Source organism: Falco naumanni, chromosome 4 (assembly GCF_017639655.2).
Source record: "Falco naumanni isolate bFalNau1 chromosome 4, bFalNau1.pat, whole genome shotgun sequence".
Lineage (NCBI taxonomy): Eukaryota > Metazoa > Chordata > Aves > Falconiformes > Falconidae > Falco > Falco naumanni.
Window position 1 is genome coordinate 14,169,577 of NC_054057.1, and position 25,011 is coordinate 14,194,587.

General features: G+C 39.0%; 1 protein-coding gene across 1 annotated transcript in view; it reads right to left on the minus strand.

Moving 5' to 3' along the window:
* Positions 1 to 25,011, minus strand: part of DNAH11 (dynein axonemal heavy chain 11) — a 132,255-nt gene that overhangs the window by 34,464 nt on the left and 72,780 nt on the right. The window contains 3 exon segments of the mRNA XM_040593597.1: positions 614 to 699; positions 702 to 795; positions 4,925 to 5,059. Coding sequence (XP_040449531.1) covers positions 614 to 699; positions 702 to 795; positions 4,925 to 5,059 — 315 coding nt within the window.

The following is a 25,011-nucleotide window of genomic DNA, read 5'->3' on the forward strand; positions in this document are numbered from 1 at the left end:
ACTATTGAAAACAAACATATTGGGATAATTTTTTTACCTGTCAGCATTAGGCTGCAAGGTAGAAGGAGGTTTTTGAGAAAGAACTTTAACTGCAGATAATTTTTTGGTGGAAAAGGACAGGGAGATGTTCCAGGCAAAACAAAACTACAGACAAATTAGTGATGGTTAAACTCTCACAGAAAGCAAGTGTCTACAAGAAGATGCCCTGGCAGTTCTGAGTGCTGACCTTGGAAAGCTTGGATTTGGCTGTAACTTCTCTAGAGTGTCCTCAGGCAACTCAGCTTGCGCACCGTGCCTTAGCTTTGTGATGTAAACTGAAGTAAGAGCTCCACACACCATGTATTTCAGAGAATAAACGACATTAATTCTGATAAAATGCTGTGATTTGTGGCACATGAGAAATAGGAAACAATTAGGAGGAAGTGAGGAGCATTTGCAGCAGTATATATATATTATATAGACATATATATATATATGGATACAGGAAAACATATATATATATGTATACAGGAAAAGCGCAACAAGCCACTTTTAAATTTAGATCTGTACTTCAAATTTTTGAAAGAAAAACTTTAACAAACCAGACTCTTCCGTGGAGACCCCCATTTTGTACAGTAAATTTTAACTTTTGTGACTTTAGAAAAGGAATCCAGAAATGTTTCATCACTTCCTGGCAACACTGTTTGGTGAAGGGTCCAAAGACACAACTGCTGCTGTTAATCAGACATTACTGCATAAAGTTTTCTTCTGTGCTTTGAAGTTTCCAATGAACTGGCTCCAACACATGTTTTCAGACTGCAAAGCAAAATCAGAAAATATTCTCTCCTGAACAACTTGGAAGTGACAGAACGTTTAACCTTCCCACTAAAACCCAGAAGCACACAGAAGTACAACAGGAAAGGTACGCTGCCAGCCAGAGACACACTTCCTACGACTGCAAGGCTGGAAACAACCCATACTTTATGGAGGTGATTTGAAGCCTTTGAAACTGAAAAAAACAGAACAGAGCTTTTCATGAAGCTTTTTGATTTTTTTCAGTAATTGGTGCTTTTGCCTAGATGGCAGGCACACGGCAATACTGGCAGCATCTGGCATCCTACTGCCAGGTACAGTATGGTACCACTGCTCTGAGCACAGTGCAGTCATTTCCAGCAAGACTGAGAAAAGGCAAGGAAACAAGAAAATTAAAAGAAAAAAACCGAAGAAAAAGAAAAAACTGGTTTAATCTCAACAGAGATGTGACGTCTACTTTTTTTCCTCACACTTCCTTCCAAGAGGTAAGGCAGAAGAGTTGCAGGTTTTTTTCTCGTCTGGTTTGCTTTACCTACTAGCCACAGAAGTTTTACTCAGTTAAGAGCTGTGATGATTTGGAATTTTGACAAGAGGAAAGACAAGGGTGGTCAAATACAGTCACCCAGAGAGGCTGTGCAGTTTCCACCCTGGGAGATATTCATAATCTGACTAGTCATGGCCCTGGGCAACCTGGTCTAACAAACACCATTTGAGCAGTGCGGGTGGATTAGATGATCTCAGAAGGTTCCTTCCAGCTTCAATGATTCTATCAAAGTTTACCTCTAGAAATTGTTTTATTCATATTCTCCACCCCCCACCCCCACGAGAGATCCAATTTCGGGAATCCCTTGTGCACTTTGCAGAGTTAATCTTAACCACGCTTACCCTGAGATATCATCAGGAATTGTCTCAGTTATTGATGATTTCATATTAGTAGCTATATGGAAAGCTGTTATTTTATTCCAGTTACGTTTTAAAGACAGCCTACCGTCTATTTAAAATGTTGAAATGGTGACTAAAGAATTTCAGAGAAATGAGAGTACCTTCTTTAAAGAAAATTAATGTTTAAGATATGGATCAAATCATCATCTCTTTTTCAATCAGAATTTATGACATGGTATAAACCCCAAACTGGCAGTGTTTGGCACATTACACTTTGATTTGTTCCGTGAATACAATTCCCAGCAAAGGAATGAATGTATGCACGAATGTATGCTCAAATAGTTTCAGTGTGGAAAGGAAGGTAAAAATTGATCAACCATTACAGTCATCTTCAAAGTGATGAAATTCTAGATGTAAAATTGAAATAGAGTGTCATAACCTTTCTTCCTTGTTTGTACTGTTTGAAATAAGATAAAATAAAAGTTGTTTCGCAGTTTGTCACTTGCATCAGGAAAACCTCAGGAAATAATTCTCCAGTGAGCAGAGGGACTGAAACAAAGAAAGGGCCAGCATGAAAGAAGGACACTGCTGAACAACTTATAAGAACCATCCTTTACCCGCTGTCCATACAGACATTTATTTTCCAGAGTAATGACAGTAAACAAAACATATTTTTCCAGTCCCTTACAAATTGTAATCAAAATCAATGAAAATCACTGAATAGACAGTGTCTTCCACACTACAAATAATTTAATGTAAAATGCTCGCATCTTGTGGGTGCTAGCTGCTTAAAAGAGCAGTCTTAGATTTGCTCAGTCCTGAAAACCTTAAAAATGTATAAAGTCAATCTCAAATAACAACCCTCATTTTAAAAATAAATTTCTATATGTGTCAAAAAATAACAAAATAACTGTTAAATTTTATTTAGTTTTTTCCATGATTGTTTGTGTAGAAAAACTCCAAAAAACATTTACTGAAATAGTTAAACATCGTATCCTGCCAAGACAGACACAGAATTCTGCAGTAAAAGAAGACTCAAACTCTTTTGTTATAAAATAGGAATAAAAAATATCCAGTAAGAAAATGGAATTATCTTTAACCAAAGCACATGCTTTAAAAAGTTAGCATTTAAATGTTTCACAGTGTAAATGCAGGAACTCAGCGTGCAGAGTCCCCCTTAACCTCCGTTGCATCCATAAGAGATGCCCAGGAAATGACAAGTAAAGGACTATTCCTGTCGAAAGCTCTAACAGCAATATTTGTAATGTAGCAGTCTTCTTTTGAAGTATTTTAGACATTCATTTTTGCCTACAGAAGTCATTGGATTCTTCTTTAAACCATTAACTGAAGGCAACAAGACAATAAATCCATTAATTTACAAGAGGGCTTTTTGATTTATCCATTCTCTCTTGTTGTCACTGCCTGGTAAGTCATAAACAATAAAGAGCACCCACCTCATTCTCCAAAATAGCTTTGAAATTTGAAGATTTACTAAACATAGAATGATTGTCTATTTAAATCTTCCGTAATTTTACCATACCACCCAAGCACCATAAATCACTAGTGACATTGGCTAACAAGGGTTTAAGAGTTGGAACATGCAGTGTAATAAATTTCCAGACAGTTAAAAATCACTATAATTTTATTCTAATGCATTATAGATTGCCTGTAATGTCATCCTGGCCGGGGTGACCCATTTCTAATTTTGAACAGCTGTTCAGCTCGGGAGTTAGTTAATGATTAAATATAAATTGCCTGATTTATTAGTCTGAATGGTTGAGCTTCCAGGTCAATGCTATATAGACAAAATCATCAGTCTTGATGCTTTTCAGAAGTTAACTGTCTCCTGTTCTAGCAAAAAAGAATTTATTCTCAGAGGAAAAGACTTGACGTTCTCAATTAATCCTTTTAAATATTTTCCTCCTTAACTTACACAAGAAGATCACTAATAAAAACCCAAATCTCAGAGAAAAACTTCTTTTAACTTTGTATAAACTATGAACCGTCAGATCCAAGACCTGGAGACTACCCATGGGCAAAGGCCGTTGGCTTCCACAGAGCTTCCAAAGGCTTTGGGGGTCCGCAGGGTCAGACCAACAGTGACCGTCTCAGGTGTCTTGGGGCAAACAAAACTTTTCATATGCAGATAGTAACACGGACTTCACTGTTTTTTCTACTGAAGGAAAGATTACTTACATATTTTACATTTCTATACATATTAATTTCAGAATCGGGTATCCAAACCAGTTCTGTTTTAATTGCAAAGAGGTTTTCGATTAGTTCTATACTCTTACAATAATTTTCTTCCAAACTGCTTTAAACGTGATTGTCAGCCTTTGCTGAGATTTGCAGAACCAAAAGTATTCAGTCTCTGATTTTTGAAAGCAAAGTCACAGGGACTTTTTGAAATCCAACTTGAAATATTTAATCAGACTGCCTTGGGAACTTACGTAGTAGTGTAAATATTCTTTGTACTTTTTTATTTCTTGTTATTTACACTTATTTGTCAAAAAGGAATGGTAAAATTCTAGATGATAAATTGAGACAGCATGATTTCTGTAAAGACCTAGGAGAGACAGCATAGCAACACTGTGGCTTACTTGAATGGTTACTGACTGTTAAATAGGCATGTGTTAGCTTTAATGATGTTTGTCTGCTAATAAAGCTAATAACCACACTGAAATATATATAATTTTAACATAAATACATTTTATTCTTATTTAAAAATTAATAGTTTCTGCAAAAGGAAAAAGCCAAAAGCAAACAGTAAATCTCTGATTGGTGCCTTCCACTTATTTGCAATCTAAAGTGCAAAGAGGGCAGATGCAGGGTGACTCCATCCTGACCTAGAGGATTATTCAGTCTTTCTGCTCATTAACTAGAGGCCGCCCAGGCTGTCACAATGTGTTCACAGTTATGTATAAATGTAGTGACTCAGTTACTAAGACTTCTCTCTAGCCATCATGCCAAACTCAGTCGCTCAGCAATACACGTTTATTTAGGAAAAGCAATTGTGGTGCAGCACGTTTTACTTCTCAGGATTGTATTATGGGTTTATTTATGGTTTGGAGTTGGTTTTTCTTTTTTTCATTTAAATGATTTCTAATAAGGGTCATCTTGTCGCCTGTCACCCCCAGCCTTTTTCCCCCCCACAATCCTCAAGTATTTAAGTTTAACCTCATGCTCAACAAAACATTTCAAATGTTTCAAAACTCATACTAGGATGAAAATACAGGCAAAATCTTCTTACCTCAAGCCCCTTGACCAGCCTGATGGGCAGCTCAATAGTTTTGTTCGTTTGGTTCACACCATCTTGACATCAGACTCCCTTTGCGACTGCTTTCTCAAGTGAAGCTGCGGGCTTACGCAGATTGCTATACAGGACCTGTTCAGAAAAGGGATGGTTAAATATTATAGCTTAAGATTTGCTGGGTTGTTTTGTGTTTTGGCTGTTTTTTTTGTTTGTTGGGTTTTTGTTTTAATTTATTTTATTTTAAATAATGTATTTTAATGACAATAAATGTAGACAGTGCATTTAAGTCTGAAAGATAAAAACCTTAGAGGAAGGGGTTTTTTCACTCTGTGCTCTTTCTACAGCTCCTGGCACAACATAAGTACACTAACTAACAACAATTTAGAACAAAACCATTACTAGAATCCCTTACCAAATATCCAGTTAAATGGTGGAGTTCAGGTGGTTGGAGATAATAATAGGAGGAGAAATTTTTCTGCTTGATGACAATGGTCTGTATTGCAATGGCCAGACCTGGAGGTCCCAGATAAAAGTATGAGATTCTTCTGCTAGATTCAGTTACAGACATTCTAGGACACCCACTGTAACTATGTCCTATGCGTTATGGAGCATTTAAAATTGTAACAGAGAGAGGAAAAAAAATTCAAGAATAGAATTATTGTTTTAATTTTGTATGTGAGCCTGGTGGCATAAGAAGATCCGGCAATTTGCTGTTGGACAGACAGAATGGTTTCACTAGAGGCAGAAAACAAGCAGATCTCCTGCATGCTGATCCACACCTTCCCCAAAGATCTGTAACCACACTTTTACGCACTCTGCTCAAAAGGCAGTAACATGCCTTCTCTCTGCTTTTTTTTTTTCTGCTTTTTTGACCCAGTAGCAGCCACTGCCCACCCCCAGTGAACCTCTCAAAATTCCCTCTTAGATTGCTCAGACCTGTTATTTTTGTCAGTCACCATCACTCCTACCATATAACTGGTAATTCACTGAGCTGCAGCATTTTCTCCAGATTCTCTTTACTGGGCAGCTAAAACGACATGGCATTTTTAGATAAAATAATGTAAAATTGGTTTTGTTAGTGCTTTCTTAACTAAAACAGCCAAAAGACACTTGGATGAGGAGTTACCTTATTATTGTTGTTGAAGATATAACAACCTGTCTTTCTGAAAAAGTCTAAGAAATACAGTAATATTTAGTCAAGAATAGTTAGTCAACAAAATGGGGAAGGAGGAGAATTTACAAGTTTCTTCTGGTTTTAAAAATAAAAACTCCAAACTACTGCATCTGCTCATCAGAAAGAACCAAAAAGAGGAAAACCACCCACAATGTGTTTATCTCAGTTTTCCCTTTCATCAGGTAAACACTTTGATTTTTTCCTACTCTATCAGAAAAAAACAGAATCCTCTCCAGCTCAGCAAACTAAGAAGAACTAATGAAAAGAAAGGTGTAAAAGAGTCAGATTGTTGAGTGATTAAAGATATTAACACCTTGAAAAGTACTATTTTTACAAATAGTCAGGTGGGGCAAAAATTGAATACAAGAACAGAGCTTGAAAGGCCATTTTGAAAAAAAAAAAAAAAAAGAGAAGACAAGGCAAGACAACAGAGGCTGCAGCAGGCTAATTGCCTAGAACTATTTTGTTTCTCTAAGAGTGACTACAGAACTAAAAAGTGAGTTCCACTCTAGAGTAAAACTTCCCTATTTACCGGAATAGTTTACCAGAAGAACTACAACAGGAGCAAAGAATGCATACCTCCACAAAAGCTTGGTGGTTTTGCAGGATCAAAGATTTAGATCTCATCTGCCAAGTTTAGTGCCTGAATTGGTAGTGTGCAAACTGGAAATTTAAAAATAACATATAAATTGAAAATAAGAAATGAATTGGCAAAGGGGGAAAGATAAAATGACAACTTAGAGCTCAATAAAGAAGGCTGGCAGCCAATCCACTTTTTAATGGGGATGGATCTTAAATTAAGAGATGACAAGGACTTCTGTTAAATAAAGGCATCTCACAGATATGGGCTATAAGAAAAATTTCATTGGTCTAACATGCAAGGCATAAAAAGAATGAACACAAAGTTCTACACTTCTTTTTTTTTTTGAGACTTATTTCTAGACATCTGCAGTTTGCCTGCATGATAACACAGATCTGACTGTAGTTCAAATACACTCATCCATCAAAGGCTCAGGTAGTAAAGATGGCAAGAATACTCTTCTGCAGTGAGACAAACAGTAAGGAATGCCCCAACATCTCTGTGGGGAGCTTTTTGGTACATAATAGTCTCCTTTATCAGAGCATTTCCTAACTCATGACTTTTGAACAGGAAAATTGTCGCTACAAAACACGCCATTCCCTTTTGTCATTCTTTCATGGGATGTAACATAAATAAAGTGTAAGTCTAGCAACAGCAGGATTACATATTGCATTTTATACCCCAGTACTCTAAATTCTATGGAATAAATGACATGTTTTAAAAACTCTTGTTACTGAGAAAGTTAGTGCCAGGGAGCTAAGCTCTACAAATCACAGCAGAGAGCCATTACCCCCCATAGCAAGCCTGATGGACTGCGCTCTTGTATAATCCTTTCCAGGCACAGAGTGTATTTTCACTGTATCTAAGTACTCTCATATGTTAATAAATGATAAATAATACAAATTGCACCGTATCTGCCAAAAAGACGAACTTGGCCCAACTTTTTAGCATTAACACTAATAAACAGTCTGCCTTTCCTTTTTTTTTTTTTTTCATATTATGGGCATACTTACTGTAATATATATACATGTGAATGTAAAGTCATAATTTTCACAAATAATTTTAGCAGACAGCCTCTTGAAGGATGAAAATCTGATATGATTTTACTCAAAATATTTAAAATAAAAGTTTTTCTTGCAAAGAAACAATCCTTTTTTCTGTTTCCTAATCTGCTCTTCTTTCCATTTACTGTTAATATATAGCAACTCTTTTACTGCATTGATAAATGTATATGTTCATACATTAAAACTTTAACACATAAGAAAGAGTCAGCAGGCATCACCATCCAGAGTTGTTTTTTATGATCTTTAAAACATTGTAAACGTTTAAAATTACATACCATGTTAGTAGTAGTACAAGCCCATGTATATTTTATCTGAAAAAAAATACTGTGACAATATTAATTACAATATTTCCCATAGAATCATAGAACCATTTAGGTTGGAAAAGACCTTTAAGATCATCAGGTCCAGCCAGGTCCAACCATCAACCCAGGACTACCAAGTCCATCACTAAACCATGTCGCTAAGCACCGCACCTACACGTTTTCTGAACAACCCCCAGGGATGGTGATTCCACCACTCCCTGAGCAGCCTGTTCCAGTGTTTGACCACCCTTTGGGTGAACAATTTTTTCCTGATGTCTAATCTAAATCTCCCTGGTGCAACCTGAGGCCATTTCCTCTTGTTCTATGGCTTGTTACTTGGGAGAGGAGACTGACCTACAGCCTCCTTGCAGGCAGTTGTAGAGAGCAGTAAGATCTCCCCTGAGCCTCCTTTTCTCCAGGCTAAACACCCCCAGTTCCCCCAGCTGCTCCTCAGAAGACTTGTGCTCCAGACCCTTCCCCAGCTTTGCGGCCTTTTTTCTAGACACGCTCCAGCACCTCAGCGTCCCTCTTGCAGGGAGGGGCCCAAACTGAACCCGCTATTCGAGCTGTGGCCTCACCAGTGCCGAGTACAGGGGGACGATCAGTCCCCCAGTCCTGCTGGCCACACAGTTTCAGGTCCGAGCCAGGCTGCTGTTGGCCTTCTTGGCCACCCGGGCACACTGCTGGCTCACGTTCAGCTGGCTGTGGACCAACACCCCAGGTCCTTTCCCACCAGGCACTCTCAGCCACTCCTGCCCCAGCCTGCAGCTCTGTGGGGCTGGTGTGACCCAGGTGCAGGACCCGCACTCAGCCTTGTTGAAGCTCACACAGTGGCCTCGGCCATCGGCCCAGCCTGCCCAGCCCCCTCTGCAGAGCCTCCTGCCCTCAGCAGATCAGCTCTCCCGGCCAGCTTGGTGTCCCCTGCAAACTGACTGAGGGTGCACTCGATCCCCTCATTTAAAATTTCTCATTTAAAGATGTATTCTGGAAGCCACAAAAAGTGAAAGGAGGTTAACTTGACTGTGCTGTCTAGGCTGAAGATGCATTATTGATCACTAACAGCTGCAGCAATTATCATCGCTGAGAATTGCTGGCCACAAAAACTTCCATATGAAAAATATGTACAACTCTCCTCTTTCTCTTTGCCAAGAGAAAGAAGCTGAAATATGAGTCAGGGAACGCAGAACGTCCATGAATGCAGGAGCAGAGATTACTAACAATGGATACTCTGCCTTCAAGTCTATTCTTTAGAAAATTGGATATAGGAAGATGGGCAATAAATAAACAACTAGAAGGGAAAAGGGCAAGACATGAACTGAAGGATAGGGGAAAACTGAATGTATGGATTGATGCTTGGATAATAAGAAAAACTCTAATGCCTCTTTAAAGGCATTTAAAAGAGACTAGATAGAAAAGTAACTGCTTCATTCCTCCTACTGAACTTGTCTAGCTCCAGAATGGTGAGGACTACTGAAAGGCTAGCATTCATAAAGGACATGCGAAACCTCTCTCTCTTCTGTACTGCTTGATTTCATGCAGAATCATATGAATTTGCACTGGTGGAGTACCCTCTTCTTGTGGGCTCTACATACTGGCCTTGTGCAAGCTTAAAAGAAGTTTGGCCCTTCAGAGGACTGATAGGGCTGCACAGCACTTCTGCTCCTGAAGAAGAGGTGAGGTGAAAGCTTCGCACAGGCTGGATACAGTCAGCAGGCAGCCCAGACAGAGAGACAGAGAAGAATGTCCATATATCAAGACTGACCTTCCTTCAATATTAGAGGAATTACTGGGTTTACAGACTACAGATGCATACAACTCAAGTAAGGAATAAGAGCTTTCTACATGCTGATGGGGTACAGAGGGTTATCAGCTGCTAAGGTAAATAAAATGTAGGCACTTGCCACTGAGAAGTGCCTGCATTGCTCGTTTCCCCCCCCCCAGAAGAAATAAAATACAAGTTTGCCTTCTCTTTATACCCGTTTCACAGACTCCCTTACACAACAAATCATACCTTTAAAAGGCCTGACATGACCCAGCTGGAACACGTTACATAGGGCAGGGGTGCACATTAAGAAAACATTAAATGAAGCAGATCAAGAAGTTACCATGGCTGGAAAAATTGAGCTGATGAAACTACGCTAGATGTAAAACTCTCTGGAAGAATGGAAGACAACCGGTGAATATTTATATAGCACTTTAACTCTAAAAATGGATGCCAGCAAAAAGTCAGTGTTTCACTCTGAATTTGCATCATGAGGAGATGAAAGGGGAAGTAAATAAATATAAAAAGAGGACAATCAGAAGCTGAAGGTTTCCTGCAAGATCACCTAAACCAGGAAAAGGCTCTTGGAGTTACTGTCAGGCAAGGAACAGGGATACATTAGCGCTCTTCTCTAAGGAACACATTAAAATAATAAAAGATTCCATGAGTTTCAGGGGTGACTGCTGTGTATCAAAAATATATTTTTTTAAAAAAATCATTAAAATGCTGTTTTTGTCCAAAAAGTAAGTATTTGCACTTAATAAACATACATCAGTACAGAAGCATGAAACAAACCCCATGATTCTTCCACAAAGCTATCTGGTTAGTGTAGATACCTGCTTCATTAGGAAAAAATGCACTTTGATCTGAATAAGCAACTCCAAGGTCACAAAGCTAAGGCTGTATCATACAGAGGCAAATTACATGCCATAGCCGCTGATCCGATTCTTGGGGTGCGGGGGCAGAGAGGCCAGAAGAGGAAGAGAGATGGTAAAGGCTATGTATGTTTACCCATTAAATGTGCATTTCCTTCAGAACAGGAAAAAAGTGGATACTACAATAGCAAGAGGAAAATCAGGGAAGTGCTGAAATAAGGAATGAAATTCCTGGATACTGTAGCTCACAGATTTCTGAGTTTCAGTAAGGTGAGTCTTGCTCATTCACTTACACTGAAAAAACATTCACTTAAACTGAGAAAATAGTGAGAATAACCCCCACATTACAGATCTGTTCAGCCTTCATTTATTGCTTGCTATCTTAAATTAAGAGATTTCAGATCTAAATATTACCAACAAAAAAGCCTTAAGTCAAGTCAAAACCTTCTAAACCTAATTAATGCCATCTCTTTCAAACCATTTGAAGCCTTCTTTGCCAAGGGTAATTAGCTTGCAGCAGAGAAATTCCTTCCAGCCACCATCTCCCAAGATACCATGAGATGTCTCTTCAAGAGCACTCTGTGTTGCAGTTGCTCCATTAAATGAATACTTAATAAACAACAAATAATCCCTTTCAAAAGTTCAATAGATACTTGGTGGTAAATATGGTCTTTAATTCAATTAACTCAAAAGATTTGTCAGTAAAACACTGATAAAGTTTTCCACGTCTATGCGCATGTGTACACGCATGTATATAAGTTTTTGGAGTTCTTCAAAAAAAACAAAGGAGATTTCATGTCACTTTTACGATATGTTTAATGACAAACATAAAGACAAGTGACCATGACCTTTCAAAGCCCTTTCTGGAAGTTGCTCCTGTATTCCAATAGATCATTACCCATATAAACACTCAGCGTATATTTCTTGTAAAAATCACAGCCAGTTACTTATATCAACTATCATCTCAGTTTACTAATCTTTTGGTTATAACATGCATAGATGGCTTTGAGGAAATTCAGTCATTTGTGCTAAACAGCTATGGAATGTTCTTCAGTAGGCTTGTGGGGAAAATAGTAATAATCCCTATGAAAACATATTTAATACTTGAACTAGGAAATAATATAAATAAAATATTTTTTAAAAATGAAATAAACAAATAAAACTAATAAAAATAAGCGGGCTCAAGATACTAGAAAAGGATGCTTATTAATCAAGCAGTACTTACAAGAAGCTTTTTCCCCTGATGGATTCTAGCTGCTCTGTAGCTGCTGCTAATGCAGCATTTGCCTGAGCCAATGCACATTCTGGCTCTACCTCACAATACATCTTGAAAAAGACGTGCAACCCAGGCACGTTAGACAAGAAGTTGGTATCACATTCATTAGAAAAATTACAAATGACTCCTGATGAAAGACTTTCAGATAATCCTGGTAGTCTCTCGTTACATGTATTTACTTTAGAGCCATCTTTCTACACAATGGTGAGAAAGCAGAGATTTCTTTCATTAATGACCTAAAACCTACAGTTTTTATTATAGCCTACATAAGGATACCTTAAGCAGAACTGAATGCATCCTTAGTGGGTCTACTCTCCAACTAAAATTAATGTATATGTATCATGGTTTTAGAATACAGATGAAATCACAGGCATTAAGCTTGAGTGGATTTCAACTAAAAGTGATTCGTTTTTTACTATTTTGTAATTAAATGGTAACATGCTATAATACTAGGATGAATGGAGGAATCCCGCTGCCAGGTGCTTAAGGGACTCACAAGTGATAAGCTCTGTCTTACACTCAAGACAGCCAGCCTCAGATGGAGGTTTCAAGTGCAATGTGTACATCTGGAGAACAATATTTCCCAACTGTTGCATCACAATGATAACTGAAAAATGCTGGACAGCCACATCTTTTTTGCTACTTTCTACTGAAAATAAATACATGAGTATATACTGTTAAGCACTAAATACTTCCCACTTTATCTGTGGTTGCTGTTACATTCTTCCTAGAATACTAAGCAGAGCATACCATAATAATAAAATAAAAAACTTCCATAACAGAAATTCTCCCCTATCAGAGCCAGTCAAGAGGGGAACTGATACATATTAATGTCTATCTCATTGAATTTTTCTGTATTGATGAGGCAGGCACAAAGACCAGCTGCTGTAAAGGATTTTGTACGAACATAATTTGGATTGAAAGCTGGATCCTTCAAATAATGCCCCTTGACGACCTGCAGACAATACTGTATGTGCTCCTTATAGCTGATTAAACCTTGTAAGAAGTCATCAACCTCCAAGAAGAGACATTCCAGTTCACCAAAACTTTTCCATTTCAGAGAACCAGAAGCTGACTCCTATTGCCATCAGAAATGTAAAACTGGAATCCTGCACTAGCTTATTGTTTTAGAAACATTATGCAGTACAAAGCAAAAATACTATTTCCCCAAAAAGCCTAGGCCTTCACCCTCACTAACACATTTTGTTATTTGCTTGAGGAGTTTGGCAGATAAATACCATTAAATGCTTTCCCTTTGACTTTCCTGTATTTCTGCAATTAATAAATCCCAGTGGCACTCGGGCTGGCTTGAATTTGTCACCAAAGGTACATGGAAAAGAAGAACTCAGGGACGTTATCTTATGCCCCTAAATACAAACTGTAAGAAAATGAAGTTGCAATTTAGTTTCTCTTTCTCTAGCTCTCATATTTAACTGTTCTTTTTCTCTCTCAGATATTATATGATGTCCCATTCATCATTAGCTTTCCCATAAAGCCTTTTGTGGCTTTCCAGCTTCAGTCTTCGGGCACTTTCCCTTTATATACCAGTAAAACCATTACTGCGGAAATAACATTGAGTACAGCCATTGGTGGCTGTCAGGTCAGGTACAGCAGTTGCTCACCTGTTGCTTTGGAGCACGCTGCCCAGAGAAGAGATGGAAATTTGATTGTGTTTGGCAGCTGAGCACTGGAATGACCATTTAGTAAGCCTGAACTATTTGAATGATGAACAATTCTTTTTTTTTGCAGACATCAAACTGATTGATCTTTACTTTATTAAACATGCCTAAGGCTGCTGTAGCGCCAACAAGAGCAGGTACAGCTTTCAGCAGGTCGTCTGCACACTCCTCCTGTCTCAGATATGTGTCTCCTCAGATTGCTACTACATATTAAAACAATGACTCTTAAGATTTACGTTGAAAAATAAGGCTGTAAATCAAATCAGAGTTCCTTAAGCATTCACACTTGCAGTGTAATGTCTGTATACACAAAGATTTTTAACCCCATTCTTTTATGTCATGCATAAAGAAGACCTCTAGAACTCCGACACTCAGGTGGGTTTGTGCTTGGCTCTAGAGTCCATCTGTTCTGCACGGTGAGGACTAACATCTCCTGTTTATATCATCACACTGCAGAAGAGTCTGCCTCACCTCTATGCCCGGGAAGATCATGGAACAGATCCTTCTAGAAGCTACTCTAAGGCACATGGAGAACAGGGAGATGATTTGAGACAGGCAGTGTGGCTTTACCAAGGGCAAGTCCTGCCTCACCAACTCAGTGGCCTTCTATGAGGGAGTGACTACACCCGTGGACAAGGCAAGAGCTATGGCTGTCATCTATTTGGAATTCTGTAAGGCCTTTAACATGTCCCCCACAACATTCCTCTCTGAATTCGAGAGATAGGGATTTGATGGGTGGACTGTTTGGTGGATAAGGAATTGACTAGATAGTTACATCCACAGGCTCAGGGCCCAGATGGAGATCAGTGACAAGTGGTGTCCCTCAAGGGTCTGTATTGGGACCAGTACTGTTAAATATCTTCATCAATGACACAGCGGGATCAAGGGCACCCTCAGCAAATTTGCGATTACACCAAGCTGAGGGTGCAGTTGACACAACTAAGGGAGAGGATATCATCCAGAGAGACCTTGACAAGCTTGAGAAGTGTGCCCATGTGAACCTCCTGAGGTTCAACATGGCCAGGTACAAGATCCTGCACCTGGGTTGAGGCAACCTCCAGTATCAACACAGGCTGGGGGATGAAGTGATAGAGAGCAGCCCTGCAGAGGAGGACTCGCAGGCACTGGTAGATGAAAAACTAGACAGGAGCTGGCAATGTATGCTCTCAGCCCAGAAAGCCAACCATACCCTGGGCTCCATAAAAAGAAGCTTGTCCAGCAGGTCAAGGGAGGTGATTCTACCCCTCTACTCCACTCTCATGAGTACTGCATCCAGCTCTGAGTCCTCAGCACAGGAAAGACATGGACCTGTTGGAGCAAGTCCAGAGGAGGGCCACAAAAGCCATCAGAGGGCTGGAGCACCTCTCCTATGAGGAAAGGCTGAGAGAGCTGGGGGTGTTCAGCCTGGAGCAGAGGAGGCTCCAGGGAGACCTTACAGCGGCCTTTCAATACTTGAAGGGGGCTTATAAGAAAGATGGGGACAGACTCCTGTTGAGACAGGACAAGGGATAATAATTTCAAACTAAAAGAGGGGAGATTCAGAATAGGTACAAGAAAGAAATTTTTTATGATGAGGGTGGTGAAACACTGGAACTGGTTGCCAGGAGAAGTGGTAGATGCCCCATCACTGGGAACATTTAAGGTCAGATCAGACAGGGCTCTGAGCAACGTGATCTAGTTGAAGATGTCCCTGCTCATTGCAGGGAAGGTGGGCTAGATGACTTTTAAAGGTCCCTTCCAACCCAAACCATTCTATGATTCCAAGATTCTAAGAGTGGGTGGGCTGGACCCTCAATGACAGCTGAGTTTTGCAGTGCCAGAACTTCCAGAAGGCAGTCACCACTGCTTGCTTCAGTAAAGCTCCTATACGCTCTATGCTGGCTAGCACACGCAGCTGCTCAAGAGTGAAGCCTTGCACATACTGAGGATAATAGGATATAGAGCTGGAGACAGAGGGGTGTGCTGGCAAATCAGCTACCTACAATCATTTCAAGTTAACAGGCATCTCGGTGACTTTATGACCTCATATTGTATCTGATATTTCTACTAAAGCAGTAGTTTAACCTCTGGGTAGCTAGGTCACATTTATTTTCATTGCTCCAGAAAGAAAACTTGGTACGCGAAGTTCCTTTATTCCCTGCTGCTCTGAATCACAAAGCATCCCTGCATGTTGCTCTGCCTTTTTAAGGACAGTAGTGCAAGACAGGAGGTGGAAACCAGCTGACTAACCCTTTTGTGCAGAAAACACACTGAGAATTTAAAAGAGGTGAAGAAGAAACAGCATAGTTTTGGATTGGTGTACCAGAAACCATTTTTGTTTATATTTATGGACAAATGTCTGTATCATCATAAAGAATATCTAGGTGTCTACAACAACTGGATATTCTCCATCATCCTCTGCCACTCAGTTTTACAAACTGAAAAGTAAGAAATTGGTACTGATGCTTTATCTGATAAAAATGGTTTATACTTGAAATATTCATTTTTCAAATTCTCTTCTTCATAGGGTACTCTGATTCTGGCCTCAATGACTTTGCCTTATTATCACGTTAAATATACTTGCAGTTAACCTGATGAAAAAAACGTTTTACCTTTGGCTTACCAAAGAATATGGCACTTCCACACAATTTTGGTAGCACTCACCAGGTTGATGGTGAAAGGAATATGGAATATGGGTCTCTCAAAGACTAGTTCAGCATTCGTAAGACTAAACCTCTCAGGTTAATCAACCAACTATTGCTTAGCACAGCCTACTCTCCTCCAGGGTAACAAAGGACAGCACGCTACCACCACAACGTTGTGCAACAGCCATGCAACAACAGCTTTATGCAATTTCTGTTCCTTTCCATGACTATAATAGACTACATACATTTTTCAAATGGATACTGGATTAACAGATTTTGTGTGATGCCCAGTTTCTTTCCGGTGTAGGACACTACAACATGAAATACTGCAATTAATGTTTTCTTTGCCATCTCGTTATCTAAGGACATAAAAGACAGGAACTATAAGGGTAATATGTATTTCAGTATTTTTTTTTCTTCTAGATAAGCTTTTAATATCTCTTGATGAACAACAGCTAGTATGAAGACTGTCCTTCTAGGACACAAACCTATCCACCAGACCATGATCAAGCATGTCTGTACGCATGTGAAATACCACCTATCTGCATGGATGCTTTTCAAAAAAGGAGCCTGTAAGCTGGTGAAGACATCAGGTAGTGAATGCTCCTGGTTGCCAACAGAAACCTGGAGATCACTGTCTGAGACATACAAGAATTTAGGACTCCTGAGTTTAGGACTCTATGTAATACTGTGGGATACAAAGGTGACAGATTTAGCAAAGCAGGGCAGGAGACCCGGTAAAGTATCTGTACAAAAAAAGCTGGGGGATATTAGGGCAGTCTCTTACTTCCGAGGAGTTACTGGACGCAGGAGAGAACTCAATAGCTTATGCCATTTCAGCAGGTAAGTTGCAAACATTTCATGATCTATGTTCAAATGCAGAAGCTGGAGCTAAACAAGAGACGGCAGAGAGAAAGTGAAGATTTTTCACTAAGATGTTGAGAGCCATGACCTTTTTTCCCCCCTCACTCCCTCATTTTTCCTCTTTAAAGGGCTCCCCTTTAGAAAATCAGAGAAAATACCAGGGAGCCGATGGTCAGTTCTAGTGACACACTGGGGATTTCCCTAACCAGCAAAACATCCACTGCATCTTTGGGGTATATGTAAATGTATCAGATTTGTCAAACCAGCCTCCATCTTTTGGTAAATCTGCCTCTTTCTTTTAATTCTTCAGTTCCAAGTCTGAAACCATAGGTCTCAATAAGGGCGAGAACAGGAGAAAAGGAAGTATCCTATATGAAAACACCGTACTTACTTAATTTCAGGTTTGGAGATCAAACAGATTTGTCAAAATGCTTATTTTGGTTTAACAGTGGCTTAGATCAGTGACCTTATATCAGCTAGCAGCAGTTTTAAGTGAAAGCTGAGCACCTTCACAAATTTTTCTGCAATTATTTAATTATCTGTTTAAAAGCTGATTATTATTTCATTGGTGCAGTTTATTTGGTAAAGTAGCCCTGGAGGGTGTTCTGTATCATCTGCAACTGCATATTTGGAAGATTATCATACACGTTTTTAAGAACACATTACCTGGGGCTGAACTTAAGTTACATTTGGTTCATCTTTATCCTTGTACCTCATGCTCATCTCACAGGCTCATCTTCTGTCAGGTCTTGCTTAAACAAAATCTAATTACAGAGAAAGAGGATACTACAGTGATCAAGATGGTAATACGTGGATCAAGCAGTATGCATTGGCAGTAACAAGCTTCTGTAAGAACTTAATATCCTCACAAAACTTGTTTCTACAATTGTTGGGGGCACTTTTCATGTACACATTTATTACACGGGACATGGATAGACACTGTCCCTGGAAATAACAAAGACTAAAAACCTATATGCATTACATTACAAATGATGAGTTACTAATAAAAGTTAGTATTTCCCCCATCCCTTGTGATGTAGCTTGGAGAATGAAATCCCCAATGTTTATTGGTCAGCATCTTAGCCACAACATATTTTTTAAATTAAAATACTGTACATACAGTTGCAGTTTTGGTTTAGTTTATATTTTCTCTATCATGGTTTGAGACCTGTTACTGAAATTAACTTGAAGCAAAAAGTTTGTAACAGCCAAACATTCCTTCTGTCATAGTTTTTAAGGATATAACCAGGCGAAAAAGTATTAAATTTACCGTACATAGTGCTTCCAGTGTGACAATATTTTCCATTAAAACAAACAAGCTAATTTAAGTCACACGAGTTCTGTCTCTTTTTTTCTTATGCTTAGTTATTCTTTGCTTGCTGATGCCCAAAGAAAATACAGGACAGGATGATTTTCTTTTTTAAGGGAGGAAAAATTAAATAAAGCAGGTTGCAGATAAGCCTTAGGACAGTATTTCTTGAATCTACTTCCTCTCACAAAGAGATGAAGGAGCTTTTAATTACTGTCTTCAGAAGTTTAGTCCCCTTTACATCAATAACTTCTACGGTACAGAGCTCTTCACTGATGGTTAAATTGTTAGAAAAGCTGGAAGCAGTGAGCCCTTAGAATCAGACCATGAGTAGAGTGGCTCAAATATACCATGCAAATAAAGAATGCACTGTAGCTGAGGAAGGTAAATCAAAAAAGCTAGTCAGTCTGGATCCACCCTTGCTCCTACTCGTCAGGCGGTATCACTATCACCCATATACCTACACTATGCTCTGCATGTTTTCTTCCTTTGAAGGGGTAGGTCCCATTTTAAAAGGCAATGGCATAACCATCTGCATCTGTAACCCACTCTGGCTGGCATCATTCAGAGCACGCAAATGGCCAGTAAAGTGACAGCGGTATTACTGCCTACTATTTAAAAACCTCAGCAGTCATGTTCATAGTCAGACCTTTGTTGATTACTACACAGATACGTAGCTCTGCTGCATTTATGGGGCATCCAGGCTGACCCCACTTTTCCTGATGAGTCTGATCTAAAGTGACTTCCACTCTTCACCTTTTCTTAAGTAGTGCTTCATTCTAAGGCAATACCTCCCAATGGCTGACTGTTGTAAAACTCAAAACACTCTTATAAACTCCAGTCTGAAATCTATAGAACAGAAAAGCCAAAATAATTTTTTAAAGGGTGACTAATTTTTATCCATTATGAACAGTATTCACAAATTACTTACCTGGAAGATGTATTCTCATTTGCTGGATTTTTTTTTTTTTTGGTAACAATAATTACAGAAGATTAATATTTAGAAACTACCATCCACTTTATGAAAATGTTCTAGGCTAACAGCACAAAATGACACTTTTGTTTCCAATGAAAACATTTCAGAAGTGCAATAAAGCAATGAACAGGGGAGTACAGTAATCATTAGCGTCATGTGCTGAACTTCATCCCTGAAACAAAGTGGCCCAAAGATGTGATTATCCCACAATAATCACTCTGTGTGTTTCACCTAGTTGCTTAATGAGCTGATTAGAATTGTGTTAAGGGTGTATTTTCATCATCCAAATCCATCAGAAGCATATGGAACTAATACAGGAAAAGCACCACTGAAAAGTGCTTGGTAGGATGTTGAGCTGTTGGATCCAATTTGTGCAAGTTTCATTTATTGCACTATTTGCAATTTTTAAGTCCTGTGTAAGATATGGATAAGCAAAAGGCTGAAGTCCATAATTGGCATAAACCAGAGAAACATAAAAGTCCTCATCCAGGCTTCAATTATTTCAGCATCAAAAATCACCTTTCCCTCAATAAAATCAGGATGAGACACAAGGTCATTAGAAAACTACTAAATATCACCTAATAATAATAATTTTTTAAGAAACTGAACAGAAGAGAATGAAAGACCATTTTCATTGCTCACAGCATAGTCTTCCCTGTTGATCAGTATCTGAAAACTGTTTACAAAGTTCTTGGCACCTGAAGTTTCCTTAGCTCACAATCAGGCATTAACAACTATGACAAGTCAATTAAAATTTTCTCTCTGCGAGATTGATAAATGACACAACGTATATCAGTTTTCACAGCAAAACACCAGAGCTGAATCAGCTCTTTGGACTTTACAGGCAGAGGAACTTCAGTTTATAGCATTCCATACTGCTGGTGTTTTATTTAAAAAACTGAGCTTGTAACAGTAGATGAAAATCTTAAGGGTCCAGATGAAATTATGCATTTCTGTTCAGCCTGTGGTGAGGACTAATGCATGCAAACTTCTATATTTCCAACATGGATGTTGATAACTAATGTTAATAGGCTGAACTGAGAGCAAAAAGAAGGAGATTCAGCACTGATGACACGTATTATTAGGAATGCTATTATAATCTTGAAAGTCAAGGTTTGCACCTTGTAATATTGCGAGATACTGGAATGAACTTCTGTATCAATTGAGTTGTTCAATTTACCTAGAGCCTCAAAGCCTTTAGAAACCTGAAGTGCTCAGAGATGACTCTCTGACCTTTACCGTATTACAAACAGGTCTGATTCTCAAGATCCACATCCATTAAATGCTTGAATGAGCTCAGTATTTATTGTTCTTTCATCTCATTAAAACAGCTAAAAGGTTGGGAAAAGGCATAATGTAAAGAAAGGTCAAGTGGTAATCACAGTGTGAAATGCCGTTACATGTGTAAGTATAATAATTCTTTAGACTTTATGCTCCCTGGAGAGGAAGTTGTTCAAAACTGCTCACCTAAAAAGGTTTATTTTCTGCTAAATATAGCTCAACAGCACTAAATAGGGGAATTAGACCAACCTTTCACTCCTCGGCATCTGCAATGGCCTTTTCTTGGCTCACTTTCTCAGTCTGAAACTCTATCTTAGCAATTAAAGCTTCAGCATCTTGATTTCTCAGTTGCAGTTCTACCTCTTGAGAAGCAAGTTTGGATTTTAGCTCTTGTACCTACAGGGCAAAAGGTAATGTGTTATTCAGGCGCATGGGTCATTAGGTATGGTTCTGGAATGATTATACCATATGAGCCCCAAAAATCTGAACTGAAAATAAAATTCACGTTTCATGGGTCTCAGTACTGGAAGTGCTGTCTTTTCCTTTTTTATTTTGTTTCCTTTGGTAGATCCTGTTTGTAGCTCACATAATTCTGCTGACATGAAGAATTTAATAAGAACAGCATAACTGCTCCCACCAGAGGCCCCACAGCTCCCCTGAGATGCTCAGATTGTCTGTCCAGCTGCTGAGGTTGTGTTTGTGACCAGGTGTCTCAGTGGTACAAGGCCCACCTGCAGCACCTAGCAAAGACGCAAATATAAAAGCAAAAGGAAATTATGGCAAATGCTTAGTAATCACTCCGAGCAGCTAATGCCAGCAGAGGTTTGCTGAAAGGTTAAGATAGACTCAGAGACTGATGAACAAAGACTACCTGTTGGTTTGCTGAAATAGCAATTTATTGCCTGCCAGGCTAGAAACACGTATCAAAATATCCAGCGACAATATCTTTCCAAGTACAAATGACTTGTTTCAGATATCGGGGGGTTTGGGGGTTACCCCCCCCCCCCCCCCCATCCCTCCATGCATTTTGTCTGGCAGCTATTCATTATAAAAGGCTGTATTTTAACCAGAGGAGGCTCTTATTAACCTGATTTGGATATGGCTGATAAGACAAGGAGGAAGACAAATCTGAGGGCTTAAACTTTCATCACATGGAAGATCCTGAGGGCTCTTCTTGTTTGGTGGGCTCCTGAAATCTTATAAAACTTACAAAATCTATCTTTTAAAAATCTGACCGTTTTGAAATGAGAAGACAAAGCTGTGATACTGACTTGTAACAGATGACTGTAAAGATCCCAGATCTCTCCATTCGCTTTATTTTTCAATTTATTTAAGACTTTTATGTCTTTTTCTTTATAGAAAAAACCAAACGGTGCTGCATTTGATGTACTTGCATAAAGCTCCATAAAAATGGCTCAGTGTTCAAGCACCTGGCTAGATAGGAGCTTTGGGTTGTCTGCTAGCACAGCATCCAGCACTTGAAATTGTCAAATTATCTTTCGGTCATCATCAAATGAGAATTCAGAGAGAGAAAAAAAAAAAGAGTATTTTAATAATTTTAAAAATTAATTTTAATAATGAAGCATGGGATAACTTATTAAAAATAGACTTTAAAAATAGCAGTCACCCTTTTCTGTTGACCATTTATTTTTGCAGGTCTTCAGCTAGCGAAGTGGGAAAAAGCCAGCCAGCTCCCATTATTTATCTCACGCAGTAGCACCAAGATGCAACTTTATGCAAAGACTGCAGCTGAGCATTTAATTTGCACTTTTTTATAAAACCACATACTTTTTATTTTTAATTATGGATTATGTAATGGATTACGGCTTGTCTTCAGCATTTGCAAAAGGGATTAGGGAACACGTGTGTGTGTGCGGGGGGAAAGCTCCAAAGCAGTTTCCCCTCCCTTCTGTCTTTGTGGACTGACCGGCCACAAATGAACTGCAGGCGGAAGCACTGACCAGGGGCTAAGTGCCACCAGCCCCACGAGGAGGTGACAAGACCTGATGGAAAGGCTCTACACTTGTTCCTCCTGCTTTTATTACCCCTCAGCTGGTCACTGGCTGCACACAAAATCTCCAGGTACAGAACTGCATCTTCTCTCTCCATGGTTTATCTTTTACGGTGGCACTTGCTTCCCCTCCCACACTTGTACTGTGGCACCATCACTCCCCCCCCAGACATTGTCCTTGCTCAAATGGATGGACCCTTCATTCCAAAGACAGGTAAAGAACTCAAAGAGCTTCTACGTGAAGCAAAGAAACAAACCCCAGTTTCCAAAATCAGGTAATTAAATGGAGTTTAGAGTCACTCTAATCTGTGACAGTTGACACACTTCCCTACATGCCACCCAGGCATCAAAACACGAAGTGTACCTCCAGCTCTGAGTAGATCTCAGCATGCTGCAGAAAGGATTCCAGAGTGGTCCGTGGCCCCAGGGGGCTGTGCTGGGTTCCACACACCACTGCATGGGGCTTCTGTCTCATCACAGGGAAGAAATGCAGCTCTGAGACTGGAAAACTCTTTTGACATACTCTATGATAAGCAAAACAGGTTAGGCATATTTAAAACAGCTCCAGATGGTCATTTAGTCATGTATTTCTGAGCAAAATGCAAAGGTAAAATGCTTGTCTTTACCTCGCACAGCAAGAAGAGAGGTTGTTCCTGGACTGAAGCTCAAAAGTCCGTTTTCCAAATTTTTTGAAAACTGACCTAGCAAATACAAGATACTACTACCCTACTTTGAATTACAGTATACTTCCCTATGATAAAGGTGAAATAAGGAACCGCCAAAATTCATTTTTCTTTGTTTTAAAAGATCCTAGCTACCTATATTGCTAGAATATATGCATATACATGTCTAAGCAAGAGTACTGTATGCAAAATTAACAGGGAAATATTAAGAAAACCTATTTAACACCATCACTGTAAGTAACTTCTATTTTGTCCTCTATGACTTCTAGCAAAGTTAAACTTTATAATTTGTGGAGTCACATCTCCCTCATTTTAATGATTATTTATTGCATTCTGTACAAGACAAACGCAGTTCAATTAATCAAGGGAAGCCTAAAAATCAATTAATATGAATTAAATGAGCTACACCAACTCTTAGGAAAGTCACACATAATTTACCAAAGCATTGTCAATAATGCTTAGGGAACTTTGGGAAAATTGCTCAAGAGTGGCTGTTGCTGCAGTTAAATGTTTTAAGCCTACATCATTAATATTACAATCAGGTTGATGCAGAAACACTTGCCATTTTTCTCAGTAAGAACCTCATTATTTTCTTGTGACTTTTAAAAGCTAGTTTAGAAGAATACCTATTTCACCTATGATTACAAAAACAGAAATTAAACAAAGAACTAAATAAAGAATGATCTGCATTTAGGGAAAGCAGAATTTAATTGCTTTACAAATAAAAAAAAATCAGGACATCATTAGTTGAGGCCAAGCCAGCATAAATTTCTCTTTAAAAAAGTATTTCTAAAAGCAAGGCTAGTCAGCAGGAATGGATATTTTATGCAGATTTGCGCAGTGCTTGGCTTCCGACTGAAATGCGTTTCAGCCTTTTTCTCCTTTTTCCATTGTGTGTGACACACATGCACCCTGCAGTACACCTCTTCCTAGCAAAAGGCAACCTCCTTACACATGATCCTTATGAGAGGTCTCTACCCGGCGGCCCTGAAAAGCCCTCTAACAACAGTTTTATTTGTAAATCCGTGAGAGGAGAAGTGGGTTCCGGTAGAGCTGGAAGTGGCCCGAGACAACTTGTCTCAATGGGGCAAAATAACTATTGTTATCGAGCTTAACAAAATGGCACAGCATGGGAGACACGCCGAGCCAGAGAGCAGCTGGTTGTAATTCACACTGGTTTTCAGAAAACACTAATCGTTCCCGAACAGACCTCTTTGAGGCTTGGTCTTCCCTGCATTTTCAATTTGTCACTTTCTCTTATGATAAGGTCAGCAGTGACAGCACTTCCTGACATTAACAGCTGTGGCTTTTAAAAGGGTCATTGTGGAACTACTAATTGCAGTAATTTCATTAGCATAAATTATTTATTCTGCCATTCATTTATCTCCAGTTTGGGTTTGGGTTTTTTCTTTTAATACTACATTGTACTTTTCAATATATGCCCATTCAGGGTTGTAGGCAAAGGAAATTATTATTGCTAATGTAGCCTTCTTTATTAAAAAAAAGCAAACAAAAAAGACTTGATACATTAAAAAATAATCTGATATAACCGCAGTCCGCTAGAAACCATAAAGTAGTTTGAAGCCAATAATTAAGATTAAGCTGGTACAAATCAAATCCATTC